General features: G+C 47.9%; 2 protein-coding genes across 3 annotated transcripts in view; both read left to right on the top strand.

The window, feature by feature from the left end:
* CEMIP (cell migration inducing hyaluronidase 1) overlaps positions 1 to 13,685 on the top strand; it is a 107,570-nt gene that overhangs the window by 500 nt on the left and 93,385 nt on the right. The window lies entirely within an intron of this gene.
* LOC112949997 (cell surface hyaluronidase-like) overlaps positions 1 to 13,685 on the top strand; it is a 49,959-nt gene that overhangs the window by 4,112 nt on the left and 32,162 nt on the right. The window contains exons 3-15 of the mRNA XM_026042468.1: positions 9 to 135; positions 298 to 856; positions 1,143 to 1,312; positions 1,646 to 1,834; positions 2,147 to 2,316; positions 3,180 to 3,389; positions 6,946 to 7,151; positions 8,748 to 8,817; positions 9,527 to 9,655; positions 10,964 to 11,049; positions 12,366 to 12,497; positions 12,619 to 12,654; positions 13,194 to 13,346. Of these exons, the coding sequence (XP_025898253.1) occupies positions 9 to 135; positions 298 to 856; positions 1,143 to 1,312; positions 1,646 to 1,834; positions 2,147 to 2,316; positions 3,180 to 3,389; positions 6,946 to 7,151; positions 8,748 to 8,817; positions 9,527 to 9,655; positions 10,964 to 11,049; positions 12,366 to 12,497; positions 12,619 to 12,654; positions 13,194 to 13,346 (2,237 nt within the window). The remainder of the gene's footprint in view (positions 1 to 8; positions 136 to 297; positions 857 to 1,142; positions 1,313 to 1,645; positions 1,835 to 2,146; positions 2,317 to 3,179; positions 3,390 to 6,945; positions 7,152 to 8,747; positions 8,818 to 9,526; positions 9,656 to 10,963; positions 11,050 to 12,365; positions 12,498 to 12,618; positions 12,655 to 13,193; positions 13,347 to 13,685) is intronic.

Here is a 13,685-nt window from a genome sequence, read left to right as displayed (position 1 = left end):
GCCCGGAGCGCGCCCCGCACCTCGCCCCGTGGCGCCCCGGCTGCGACACCCGCCGCGCCGCCGTCGTGGGCCGGGGGGCGGCCCTGCGCCTCGAGAGCTCCGCCGCCTTCCACTCCCTCGTCATCCGCGACGGAGGTAAGCGGGTTCGGCCGCCCCGTCCAGCCGGGCAAGGCAGGTGCCACGTCCCGCTTCAGTGCGGGGGAAGGCGGGCGGCTTTGCCCGTGCACGCGGCAATCCCCGACCCCTCGGGGTGTCCCCGCCGCCTCCTAACCCCACTCCTCTGTCCCCCCTCTTCAGGGAGGCTCGTGTTCGCCGACCGCCCCCACGGGCCGCCCATCACCCTGCGCGCTCGCTACATCCTCATCGAGGACGGCGGGGAGCTGCACATCGGCTCGGAGCGCTGCCCCTACGGCTCGCGCGCCACCATCTCGCTGTTCGGGCGGCCCGAGGGCGCGCCCGTCGAAGGCTTCGGCCACAAGTTCGTGGGCGTGGGGCGCGGCGGGGTGCTCGAGCTGCACGGCCGGCGGCCCCGCGCGTGGACCCTGCTCGCCAGGACCCTGCACCCCGGCGGGCTCCGCCACGGGCCCTACTCGTCCGAGAGGCGCTGGGGCAGCCGCGGCCTCAACGTGCGCGTCCTGGACGCGGGCACGGCGCGGCTGGTGGCGGCCGCGCGCTTCGACACGCACCTGCTGCCCGCCGAGGGCCGGCGGCTGCGCCGCTTCCTGGCGCTGCAGGCGCCCGGCGCCGTGGTGGCGGCCGCCGTCGGGGACTCGGCCGCCCGCAGCCTCACGCCGGACACGCGGCGGCTCCTGCGTGAGCGCCTGGGCAGCCGCCACATCGCGCGGCTGCGCCACAGGTGAGGCGGGCGCGGGGCTCGAACTCGCGGCACCGCGGGGCGCGGAGGCGGGAGGGAGGCGGGGAGGGCGGGGGGCCCGCGGCGCCACCATGGACAGCTCCGCGCGCGGGAGCCCCGGCCGCGCGGTGGGGTCGCGGGTTCGAGTCCCGCGGGTTCGAGTCCCGCGGGCCGCCGCCGCCCTTCGTTCCCAGGGAGGGTGAGCTGCTCTGCGCCATCCCGTCCTGCCCAACGCTGTGGTCCATGCTCCTCCAGGCAGCCTCTAACCCGTGTGCTCCCTCCCGCGCAGGCAGCCCTGGGCTCTGGTGGGGGTCCTTGGCGGGGACCCGCTTGCAACAGTGGAAGATAAGCGAGACTATCATGGCAACGGGACTACAGGGCTAGCCATAGCCCAAAGAGATTTCCAGACCTACGACGGAATCCATTTCACTGTCACGGCTTTCAGCGGATGGGTGAAAGGTCTCCCTTTCACTGTAGGGTCTCCCTACAGTTGTTCCTCTTTGGTTGCTTTGCTCTGGTCTTTCTCCAGCTGCTGCATATCTAAATGATGGGTGATGATAGTGCTGTAGAATTTTGCTCATGTGCCTGGTAGCCAAATTAAGCCACAATGTTCTCATAAAATAACACGTTAGCTACCTAGGAAGAGATGACATTGAAGCATTTAGTGGCCACAACTCTGCTCTCACAGGCATGCAGTTTTCTAGATAAAATTAAATGCTTATGCTCTGTGGCTCATTGCATGGTGGTGGTRTCGTGCACCACTGTAAAATAATCGATGGCTTCGTTTTTCAGGGGTGCCTCATAATGGATTTAAAGTGGAGGTGTCCAAAGGAATAGTTCTTCATTTGGCCGATGAGGTTACAAGTTGGTTACCTGGGGACCGAATAGTCATTGCCAGCACAGATTATTCAATGCATCAAACAGAAGAGTTTAACCTCCTTCCTTGCACCGAATGCCAAAGTAATCAAGTGAAAATTGATGGTATGAAATACTGTATTAAGCTACTCCTTTGTGGTAAATGTTTACATTGTCACTTTTCAGCTTGTCTTTTTAGCTGTATTTTGTGTTATGAATGTACAGGCATGAGATGTGTGAGAGCTGAAGGCCCTTGATAGTGGGACTTCACTGTCTGATTCCTTGTAGAAGCAGAAGAGGCTTCTGGGTTCATTCAGATATTAGTAACTGGCTAATTCCCCAAACTTGGTGATAGAGTAAATCAAAGACTTGTTTGGAGCGGTGTGACAGCAAAGACACCGTCCTTACTCGGAGTAAAGAGASCTCTGCTTTTTGCAGGCAGCCCACTCTACCTTCACATTGGAGAAGTTATAGATGGCGTAGACATGAGGGCCGAGGTTGGTCTTCTCACAAGGAATATACTTATCCAAGGGGAGATGGAGGACTCCTGTTATGGACAAAATCAGTGCCAGTTTTTTCCCTTTGACACGTTTGGAGGACATATTAAAGTGAGTGATTTTTTTAATGCACATGSCTATATGTGAGCATGCTTCCAGATAGCTTCTTTCCTGGTTTGTCCATAGCAATATAATGCATGAAATCACCACAGTGCTAAGGAAAAAGCCTTGCTTGTCTACAGAGGAGGGGAAAGGTGGCTGGGCTAGTCTGCCAAACCAGGCTCCAGATGAGACTGCAGCATTTTCTTCACTGTGTGTGCCAAAACCCACTCTGTGCTGCGCCAGACGGTGCTGGTTAAGCCATCGCTGTGAGCAGGGTTGGCAGGAAGCTCCCCGCTTTGCAAGACGTCACGGGAGACGTGGTTCCTTCCGAGCAAACGCCCCTTCTCTTGCACGGCCCGGGTGCTCCTGGCAGACGGGCAAAGTGTGCCAGGACCTGCTGCCGAGAGGCCGCAGGTAAGCCCAGCCCAGGTGCAGGTGGCTGCAGATGTTGCCCTTTCYGCGCTTGCTCTGAGCGTTGGCGGGTGGGCTCCTCCGTCACCGTCCAGCAGGTGACCCTGCTTGGTGGCATTTGATTCTGCCCTGAATTTGCCCTGCAGAGAGAATTTCACTGGGAAAGAGAACCTATTGGTAAATACTTTGCTATTCCGTAGGCAGCGGGGGGTTCTGTGCACAGCTGTCTCCTGTCAGGAGATGCCATAGGTGCCACRTAGCAACTCCCGGTGGCCAGGCTCGCTCCTGGCATGCTGCTCCCCAGGTGCAGCTCCAACGCCTCCTTCCGCGCTCAGGCCCGGCTTTGTGCTGCCAACACGTTACTGCTGCTGAAAAAGAGAGGAAAAAAAAAGATCCTTTTTTTCTTGCCTCATGTTCTTGTATTGCTAATGTCTTATTTGCACCTACGCTTGTATCAACAGATCCTGAGGAATTTTAGCTCTGTTCACATGTCAGGAGTGGAATTAAAGAACATGGGGCAGCAGGTGCTGGGCAGCTACCCGGTGCACTTCCACTTGGCTGGGGATGTGGACGAGCGAGGAGGATACGAGCGCCCAACCTACCTCGATAACCTGGCCATCCACCACTGCTTCTCGAGGTGTGTTGCCATTCACGGGACTCACGGCCTTCTGGTAGGAGACACATTTTATTAGCACCAAGCTAATTTCTTTGCTTCCGCACTGTTAGGCAGTAGAAATATGTGAGAAGTCTTGCTGCTTTGTGATACAAGGGGAAAGCAGAGTACAGCATCTTTCTTTGCCCTGAGAAATGTCCTCACTCAACAACTGCATTCAATGGGTTTAGGATTGTTGCTGTGCAGTTCTTTGGAGGTGAATTTCAGGTTCTTAATAGTGTTTTATTAATTAATATTACTGCTTATTTGATCAGACATAGTAGATTTTTTTTGCTATTGCTATCCTTAAGTATTTGTGATAATAGAAATTATCATTTATTTTAGGTTCAAAGCTACAGACCTTTAATTTGCAAAGGAGATACGAGAGACAGGAGCTGTCCAAGTCAGGGGCTGTGTGTCAGGAATCCAAAGCGTTCACATGACAAAGGGAATGAAATATGAGAGACACAGACCAGTTGGCCACTTCAGTGCCAGAAAAGCCCGCAGAAACTTGGCTTTGACCTAGATGCTAGCAAGGGCATTGCAGAGAGGAACATTTTTTCAAAAGAAAAAGAATGTGCTTCCACTGTAAAAGATGAGTCGAGGCGCGTCTGACACCATGGGCTCTGCAGGACCCTGCATCGTGTTTCGTGGCCCAGAGGCATTTCCTCACTCGTGTAACGTGTTTAGACAGAGACACTCCCTGAAATATCAGAGACTCCCTGTTTTTTTTCCTGATAACTTTTTCCTGACTCCGGACATAAGCTGCTGTGAGGTGTGAGCATTGGTGGACATTGTGTAAAATGGTCCACTTTAAAGGGTGTTCATGAAAAAGTGATGCTGGAAATGTATGTCTTTTCCATGCACCCTACACTGCTTATATTGCCCAAATCACCAAAATTATATATTGCCTCTCTCATATGTGATGATTTTCTCTGCATATAAAACCTGCTTTAGTTTGCATAGCTCTCAGATAGCAGGAGATGTGCCCAAAATGTACAGAAATAGTGAAGTCCCTTTCTCTTCCCCTTGATACTAAACCTCATGAGTTACAGGAACCTGCCTGGGGTGAAAACTCAGGCCTTACCTGGATGCTCTTGTTGCGAAGATGCTTGTGCTCCAGGCCTTTATCAGAAATAAGGCTGGTAAGGGTTTATCTGGGTGTGTGTGATCCCATACAAGCGAAGTCAGCATGAAGCCAAGTGCGAGGTCAGTCCCCCAGCATGTGGCTGCTGAAGGCCTAGAGTCTGTGAATCAGTGAAAAGATTCCGTAACAAGGGATAAATATGTGATTCTGTGGGAGAATCCTGTGGTTTCAATATAGTAATTGCAACACAGAACAATTAAAATGCATTAAAAGCCTTGCTTTAAACTAAATTACAATAATTTGCAGCTCTGGAGAGCAACACGCGAGGCTGTTCAGTAACACAGATGAGTCCAGCCTTTAGCCTGAGCTTATGAASCTCATGGGGCAGGTTCGAGCAGCCCGCGTCCTTCCCGATGTAATTTCAGAGCGGGGCGGCGGACGCGGCCCCGCCGGCGGCTCCCGTTACCGGCGCGGGTTGCGACCTGCCTGCCCCTCGCCTGGCACACGTCACCTRCTGCGAAGCCTCCGGTCCTCAATGTATAACGTTGCACTGCCTAAAGGTCACGTATATTGTGTTGCTGGGCGGCTCGGGCCCTGTGCGGGACCCGCGGCGGGCAGCGCTCCCGCTGGCACGTACAGTGACGTGCCACTAATGCCACCCGGCCACAGGTGGCCTCTCGCTCCTCTGTTTCCTTTATTTTCTATTGGAGATCTGCCAGAAGTGATGAGTGATCATTAGCAATCATTGCTGTTCTGGCCTGACAACTTGGACCCTTGCCTTTTTGTGTGCATATAAATGATCTTTAAATTACAGTATTTCTGTCTAGGAGGATGGTCCGTTTAGTTTCACGCCTGGAAGTTCTCAGAGGTGTCCATGCATTTGCAGGACTGCGATAAATCACGTTGACTAAAGCTGAAACCTGGTTTTGGATGGAGGTTTCAGATATATAATGCAGCCCATGGAAGCACAGGTTACCTAGACTTCAGCTAAACTCATGACCATAAAGCTCTACAATGGAAATGCTGTTTCCTTTAAGGCAGAGGAAGGTTTGCTGTTATACTTGCCTTCCAAAAAAAGGTCTTCYATGGCATCCTTAACACAATATTAGGATAGGCTATTGGAAGGATATTAGTAGTGGGGCTTGCTGCTCTTTGCAGCTTGGYAAGGAAACATGCATCTTCAAGTAAATTCAGTCCTATCTGTAAGTAACTACCTGTATTTCCAAGACCCAACTGATAGGGAAGCTTTCCCGCAGTGTTGCTGCACGTGGATTCGCTGTGTTCCCTGGTGGATTCCCTAGCTCGCGTGGAGCTCTTGCACTTGTGTCTTGGGTCTCAGTTGATTTCCAAAAATGTGCTAATTGTGGCTTGGTTGCTTGGCTGCGTTTTGCATTATTTTTAACTATTTCTTGAACACCTCATTGAATAGAAACAAAAGCACCTGATGACATGAGTGAGGGGCGACTGCCAGGAAAAAATCCAGTAGACTTAATCCTATGGGATTTGCACTGTTTGTAACTCCAGCTGCTCTGTACAGTGGCGGTTCAGGACAGGACACTTGTGGGATATGACACCAAAATGGATTTAGTTCAGTTCCCCTCTGTGTATGGAAGTAACCAAGTCGGGCAAGATTAGGTAATCCTGCAGCCTTGCACAGCCCTCACTCTAATTGACACCAGCAGGGATTTTGTATGCCCAAAGAATGAATAAGTATTCTGACATGAATCACTTTAAGTACATAGCTACGTTTCAGAAAGACTTAGTAATACATAGTTGGTATTTTAACTAACCTGATTTGCTATTCACATTTAAGGAAGCATTTCTAAATTWGTCTTCATAAAACTGCACATTAAAGGAGGCTTGGGCTAAATCCTCTTGGTCAAATTATGGCTTAATGCAGTATCTCTGCTCGTGTCAGTTAATCTTAAATAGGCTGGAGCAGTGCAAGGCACTCTCCGCTCGATCTGGTCACTGCAGGGGTGAAGTGGCCCTGCAGCTTCTGAGAATGGAGGAGAAACAGAAACTTTGCTAATATCAATTATTTTGCCTGGCACTTTTAAAATATATATATATATATATTTTATTTGGGAAGAGTTGCAGTCTTGAGCATATCTGGATTAATCAGGCTGCTCTGTTAGCTGATCATGTAGCACACATTTAAATAGATATTTAGTCCATGGCACCAAACTGAAAATTCTCTGCTAGAACTGAGGGCAGTTTCAAATGCAGTGTGTTACTATTTTCCTTTAACTAGGCATGTGGTCTTCCCCAAGTGATGTTAATAGGAGTTCTGCTGTATAGCAAAGTCAGACCCCTCTCATACAACCTTCATATAGTTCGAGTAAGCTCCAGTGCTGCAAATGAAGGTGCTGCTCATCATCCCAAACCCTCCTCATGAGCTTTTTGGAGATTATTGCTGAGCAAAGCATGTCAGTAATGGTTGCTGCTACTAGTAGCATTGCAATCCATGGCCTCTCTATTATTCCAGGTGAAAGACAGTATTGGCTATGACACGCTGGGACACTGTTTCTTCCTTGAGGATGGCACGGAGCAGCGCAACACGTTCTACCACAACCTGGGCCTCCTCACGAGGTCGGGGACCATCTTGCCCTCGGATCGCAATGAGGCCATGTGCCTGGCAATCCGCAGCCACGTCTATGGGAATTACATTCCCACGCCAAGCACGGACTGCATGTAAGTCCCCCAGCACCAGATTTGCTCTAGCTTAAAGAACAGTGTGCTGAAACTGAGCTTTTCAAAGGGGAGTGTGCATGATCTCTATTTCATATAATGCCATTGGATGTTAAATGGAAAACTGTGGCTTTACATATCTTACTTTAAAATAATTTAGCTGCTTGACGGTGTTACACTAACAGGTGGAGTCACCTGTTAACATTGGTCTGAACCCTACCAATGCATATTTGCTGCTGTTTATTCCTGCTGTGTTTCTGGAAATCAATCATCATATTAGAGCATTTCATTCATTTTTGAACTATTTTCAATTCATTTTAAGTAGGATGTTGAAGGCTCCGTGAGGTCTGATAAATATAGGTCGCTTAGCCCTGCTGTAAGCTGGCATAAATACTGCTTGCTTCCAACGGAGTTTTTTGCTGGTTTTCACCAGGGATAAATTCRGGCTGTAACATCTAGAGCAAATTAGTCAGAAATACATGAGTACGTTAATGTATAGAGCAAATTAGAATATTTAGAGAGAATGTAGAGATTAGCATAAATTACAATGACCCTCATTTATAGCCCAATAAGCAGTATCCATTGTAACTGGCTAGAGTTCACTTCCATTTTGGAGACTAGCCTACTGCAGCATGGGCAGTCAGGTCACCCGAGTGCTGCCCTGGATGGTGCTTGCAAGAAAGAACATAGTTTAGCCAAGGAAATCTGTATTGTCATGTTTTCTGGAAAATAAATCAGTGGTCAAACACCATTTATTTATTCAAATAACCCTACTGAATGAGTTAGAATTGTAGTTGTCGAAATGCTGTGGTTGACTATGTGGCTCATATAGATTTAGTGTGTATTTATTCAATGACTGAGTTCATCCAAAGGAGTGTGAATTCTTGAATATGTAATAGTTAAGTTGTATTAAAAAGAAATGGCATTTTTGGCTTAAAATGATTAAATTAAATAGTGTGATCATTAGAAAAATATTTTTGGTGTTTTTTCATGAGCTCATGCCAAAGATGTTATCAAATGAAGTAAGAATACAAACCATAGTATTTTCATAACTACATGTGGCTTCTGTTTGTGCCACTACTGATCTTCTGTTTGAAGCAAAAAGTCTTTATTTGAACAAACGTCAAAATAATATCTTCTTAATCTCCCACTTAACAAGACGTTTGCAGCTTGCAAGGATGTTTGTTTGTTCTATGTAAAAGCATCATAAATCCACAGAGATCCCAGACTGCCTCCCCTTCCCCCAAAGTTCTAAAGACCAAAAGCAAAGTTTACTTTTCAGACCTTTTCCAAATGTTTTAGCTTTCAGAAAAAAAAAATGACATCAGGTTTCCTTAAACTGTATTTAACGGAGCATGGATTTTGTGGTAATAGTCTCCTATAGTTTACAATACTTGCAGCATGTGGCTCCATAAATGAACATATCTGCCATCACTAGCTGCCTTTATTTTTTTTTTTCCTTAAACAATATCATTAAAAGGTTGTGTGGAGTTTTTAAGTCAATGGGAGCGTCGTGGCTGAAGTCCAGTGCAGCGCTATGAAAATGTATCCCTTCCTGTTTGGTAACTGCTTAGGTTCATTTTGATTTTGATTTTTCAGGGCTGTCAGCACATTCTGGATTGCAAATCCAAACAACAACTTAATAGAGAATGCAGCAGCTGGTGCTCAGGTAAAATCATTTAGCAGCAAGAGCTATATATTGCCTCCAGTTCCCATATATTCTGCTCTTACTGATGTCGTTAGTGTGAGGGCAATGAATTTTTAGTGCATTGTTGTAAAACCTGGATATATATTTCCGCAAGAGTCCAAAAGCAATTAGGAAATTATAGACCAAATATACAACATCACAGAATATCATCTGGAAAGTCCTGTTTGTACCCAAAGAGCAGCCTTGCTCCCTCATGTGCTTTTCTCTCTCTTGAGAACCACTGCTTGCCTTCAGCTCTCCCACTGGCATCACCAATACAGTTTTCCATCACAACTGTGCTTGGAACTGGTGTGTGGTACCTCTTAGCAAATGCTGCTTTTTATTTGTAGTTAAGGGTTAATATCTCCAGTAATAACATATATTCATATGGTGGCGATGCTATCGTCTACTCAAATCATGCTTAATATGCYTTTGCAGAAGAGGCTGTTTTCTAATAAACCAACAGGATGTCACCCATGCTATATGTATTTTTAAAATCCATGTGTGTGTCCCAGGGACACTCTGCATGCCACAGGATAAGCTGGGAGGTAGAAGAGCAGGGGCTCGAGAATGTCCCAAGGACTCATACATGTTTTGCAGACTCAGTTTAGAAACTGGGCAAGCACACAGTGGGCTAATCTATATCTTTAATTGTGCTCTCCCTCTTCTTTGACCTTCTGCTGTTCTTCAGGATGTCGGGATATGGTACATCTTCCACCGGGTTCCAACCGGGCAGTCCGAGGGACAATATCCAGAGGGACAGGCTGAACATACCCCCTTGGGTGTATTTTACAACAACAGAGTCCACTCCAATTTCAAGGCAGGTGGATGATTTTATGTTACTAGCAATGTGATAGCAAGGCTTAGGGCTGGGTGTGTGTGATGCTCCCATATCAGAAGATCTTTGTGGGTACCTTGAGTTTTTGTAATGGTCTTCCAAGCTGAGCAGGTGTTTTGTGCTGCTCCCTCATGGAGGAGGTGCCTGTTGATGCTCTGGTTGTCCAAAGCATAGGCAGTAATCTGCTCCCTGGAGCACGGTGCAGCAAGACAGCAAGGACTGCTTGCTACAAGGGTGACACAGGGGGATGTGCAGCGATATAGATGAAGGGCTGGGTTCACCCTGTTCAGCTTCAACTGGTTTACTGGATGCATTAATAAAGTATGATATTTTGTCACTGTCACCAAGAGTCATCTAGCTCTTGGGGATGCTCTTTCCACTGCTTTCAGAGGGAGCTGAGCAGAATGAGGCTCGTGATTTTGGGGGCTTTGGGTGGCTGTCTGAGCTGGGTGCCTGGCCAGGCTGTAAAGGCGGGATAGAATCATCGAATCATTAACGGTTGGAAAAGACCTTCAAGATCATCAAGCCCAACCATAAACCCATCACTACCACGCCTGTTAAACCATGTCCCTAAGTGCCTGCTCTAAGGAAGTGCGGGCAGGACTGAGCACGCTGTGGGCTGCAGCCCTGTAAGGGTTGTGGAGCTCGAGCCAGCATCTGCTCATGGCCTTTGCAAAATGAGACAAAAAACTCCAGCGTTAGCTGCAAGAAAAACTCTYCTTGCCAAATATACTGTTGACATGAAAACTTACACTGTAAGCTATAAAAAGCATTTCAAACTTATTTCCTAGAATTCTAAACTGAAAGCAGGGCTGCTTTTTGTGCCTTGCCTATATTGTATCTGCTCCATGACAGCTGTTGCTCTCCGGAAATGTTTAACTTGGCTGCAGCAGCTCCTGTTCGCTGTGAATGTTGCGGGGCTCAGTGCTCTTTAGCTAAAGCCTCGCTTCGTAGCAATGCTCTTTTTCCAAAGAGTTATCAAGAGCTTGGCAGCGGCGCCTGCTGCTCTCTGTGAGCGTGAGTGGGAGTCAGTGCTTTGTGCTGGGTCACAAGGCAGCCCCAGATACTGATGTTTAACACGTGTTGGGCAGCACCCTGGCCACATTGGGCTCACYGCATCCCGGGCTCATGTCACGGTACCAAGGGGCACGGAAAAGGCAGCGCCTGCCTGGCCTTGGGGGCACTCACAGCACCTGAGCGCGCTGGCTGCCMCCATTCATTGCTAAAAGCCATGACCTTGGGGCTCTGAGGTGCAGTCTGCTAAAATCATCGGAACTGCTTTATTTCCAGGCCGGTTTGTTTATTGGTAAAGGAGTAAAGACAACGAGAGCCAGCGCTGAAGATCCCAGAGAGTATCTCACTGTGGATAATGCCAGGTAAGCAAAAGCACGGCTAAGCGGTTTGCTTCCTTGGATTGCTCCTTGGCCCCTGTGTTGTGTTTAGCACGTCATTATGCCTCGTTATGGCTGAGCATCTGAGAATACACACAAGCTATCTGTGATGTCCAGAGGCACCTACTTCATAGCTATTCATCGTCTGTGTTATTGCCGATCAAAACTGATCTGCATGCACTTGGGGCTGCGAGCACTAAGCAGGGAAGCGCTTGAGAAAGGCTATAGATTCCATTATTGCTCCAGCAGCTCTGGAAACTTTGGCACTGTTTATTAATTATTTAGAGGATTTGAAATCCAAAAGATGACATAAGAGATTGCTGAGACAAGCCTCTGATTAATGAGGAAAGTAAGGCACAGTTAATGCAGTCTCCATGCTTTTTGTCAGTGTATAAACGTGTCTACTGAAATTTTCTGAGCTTCCTTTCTCAGAGGGGGAGCAGGTAAATTAATGCCATTTTCCTGCTCACGATGGTCCTGGGGGTCTATGTGAGAGGGACGTGGCACAAATCAGCTGCTGCTCTCAGCCAGGTCTCTGCTTTTTCCCTTCTCTCTCATACATCATTCATGCCACATATGATTCTCCCTTATGGTTAAAAGGTTGACTTTGCCTCCCTGCTTCTTTCCCAGGGCTTGGGCTCTAGGATGTGTCTTAGTATTTCAGCTGGAAGAAGTAGCATGTGAAGGTGCACTGAGAATAAACAAAGTGTTTTTATCCCCAAAACAGCACAAGTCTCCCATTAACAGCCAATGGGGCAAGAAATATTCTAAAAGTAATTGAGAGGCATCAAATTTCTAGGCAGAATCCTTTTCTCATGTGGTGGTTTCACTGTCGGCAGAGCAAGGAGCCTATGGAAGTACACATACATGCAATGTAACTATCTCCAATTACTCAGTTATCTTATAGTTGTCTATATTGAAAGCATCTAATTGATTTTTCTAGCCCAAATCCAGGGTTTCTCAGTGCATCTTGGAAGGGCAATTACAAAAGGACCCAAGTGACTGGGTAAAAAGCATTCTCTGCCTCTAATTCGCACTGAAGCAGATCAAGGGATAATTGTGGGTCCACTGAAGCCCAGTCAGACATCACCTGTTGGTCTGACCAGGGCAAGGCTTTCACCCTGATTAAGGTTTATTATTTTCCACTTTATAAGAAAGCTCAGTAATGACATCCAACATAATACTACCTCTACAGGCCCATCCTCATCACAAACGTAATGAGCTCTGCCTGGCCGGAGCTCCTGTGTCTAAGGTTGTTTCCCATTTTCTCAATGCTGTGCTAACCAGTCTCCTTGCTTCAGGTTTCGCCCACATCAAGATGCCGATCCTGAAAAGCCACGAGTTCCTGCCATAATTGATGGACTTATTGCTTTTAAGAATAATGACCACGGGGCCTGGGCCCGGGGCGGCGACATCATTTTCCGCAACTCAGGGTAGGTTACTGTAAACCCTGGGGTATTTCACACTCCTCGTGTTGGACATCAGGAAGTCTGTAGATTGACTGCACCTCCAACATGCCCAGCGACTCACGCTGTCGTGTTTTGTCCATCCTAGGTTTTCCGACAATGGAATTGGACTCACTCTAGCAAGGTAATTTCTTAAAATGTGTGTTTTACCCTCCTTTCCCGCCCCCTACCCAATTCTCATAACTTTCCCATGATAGTTATGGCAAGATGCACGCAAATCTCATCTTCCTCCAAAGCCACATCCAGTCTGCTTGGTGAAGCAGTCACTACGAGGGGCAGGTTGGCCTTGCATTCTCTTTGCCTGGGAACGTGTCCTTAGAGGTGGTTATCACCTTTTGGCCCCTGGGTTCTGAACCTGTAGACTAAGCATCTGGCCATGCATTTGGGGACATTTTCCTCACAGCACTTGGCCAAGCAAAGGCCACCTCCTTGAGTGGACTCCCAAAGAACAGCTGCATGGCCAAAGGCACCTAATGGCCAAGTTACTAGCTCTGCTACTTATGCTTGGTTGCTGCTTTGTAAGAGGTTTTAAACCACACCATTACAGTGGTAAATGTGGGGCTTTTTCCAATAAAAAAAATATCCTGACTTCAGAAGTGTAATTAAAAGCATTAATTGGCAGTGCGCTGCATAGTTATTGTGCATTTCTCTGTCTGATCGTAGTGATGGAACTTTCCCAACAGATGACGGCTCCAGCTTGGAGGTTTCACGCTCCATTTTTGTTGGAGAAAGCAGCAACCTTGGCTCCCGAGGAGGCCAAAACAGCTATTGGGGAAGAGGGGCAAACGGCGAGTACAGAACCCTGCCYAGAAATCAGTAAGTTTTTTATGTGCTATTTCTTCCTGGCATTAGCTTTTGCTTGAAAAAAAAAAATCCTCAGGAATGATTGTGAATAGAAAAGAGTAATTTATACCAGGTGATTAAATTATTGTACGGGCCAGAAGTAATAAGCATCCAAATGAACTCAGGGCAACAGTTTGAGAGCTTCCCCAACCAAATGTGTTTGATTTAATTTTCTGCTTAATTTATTGGTCACTGGAGAGTAGCGTAGAGAATGTGAGAGATAGCAACCTGCTTTTCCTCAGTGCTTGAGGAGCACACGACGTGTGAGCTATGGGGCCAGTTCGTGTTCGGTGCAGATGCTGCCGGTGCCTG

This window comes from Nothoprocta perdicaria, unplaced genomic scaffold (assembly GCF_003342845.1).
Source record: "Nothoprocta perdicaria isolate Ctin4 unplaced genomic scaffold, notPer1 scaffold_302, whole genome shotgun sequence".
In the NCBI taxonomy this organism is placed as follows: domain Eukaryota; kingdom Metazoa; phylum Chordata; class Aves; order Tinamiformes; family Tinamidae; genus Nothoprocta; species Nothoprocta perdicaria.
Note: the sequence above shows the minus strand (reverse complement) of the source record. Positions and strands in the feature narration are given on the sequence as shown.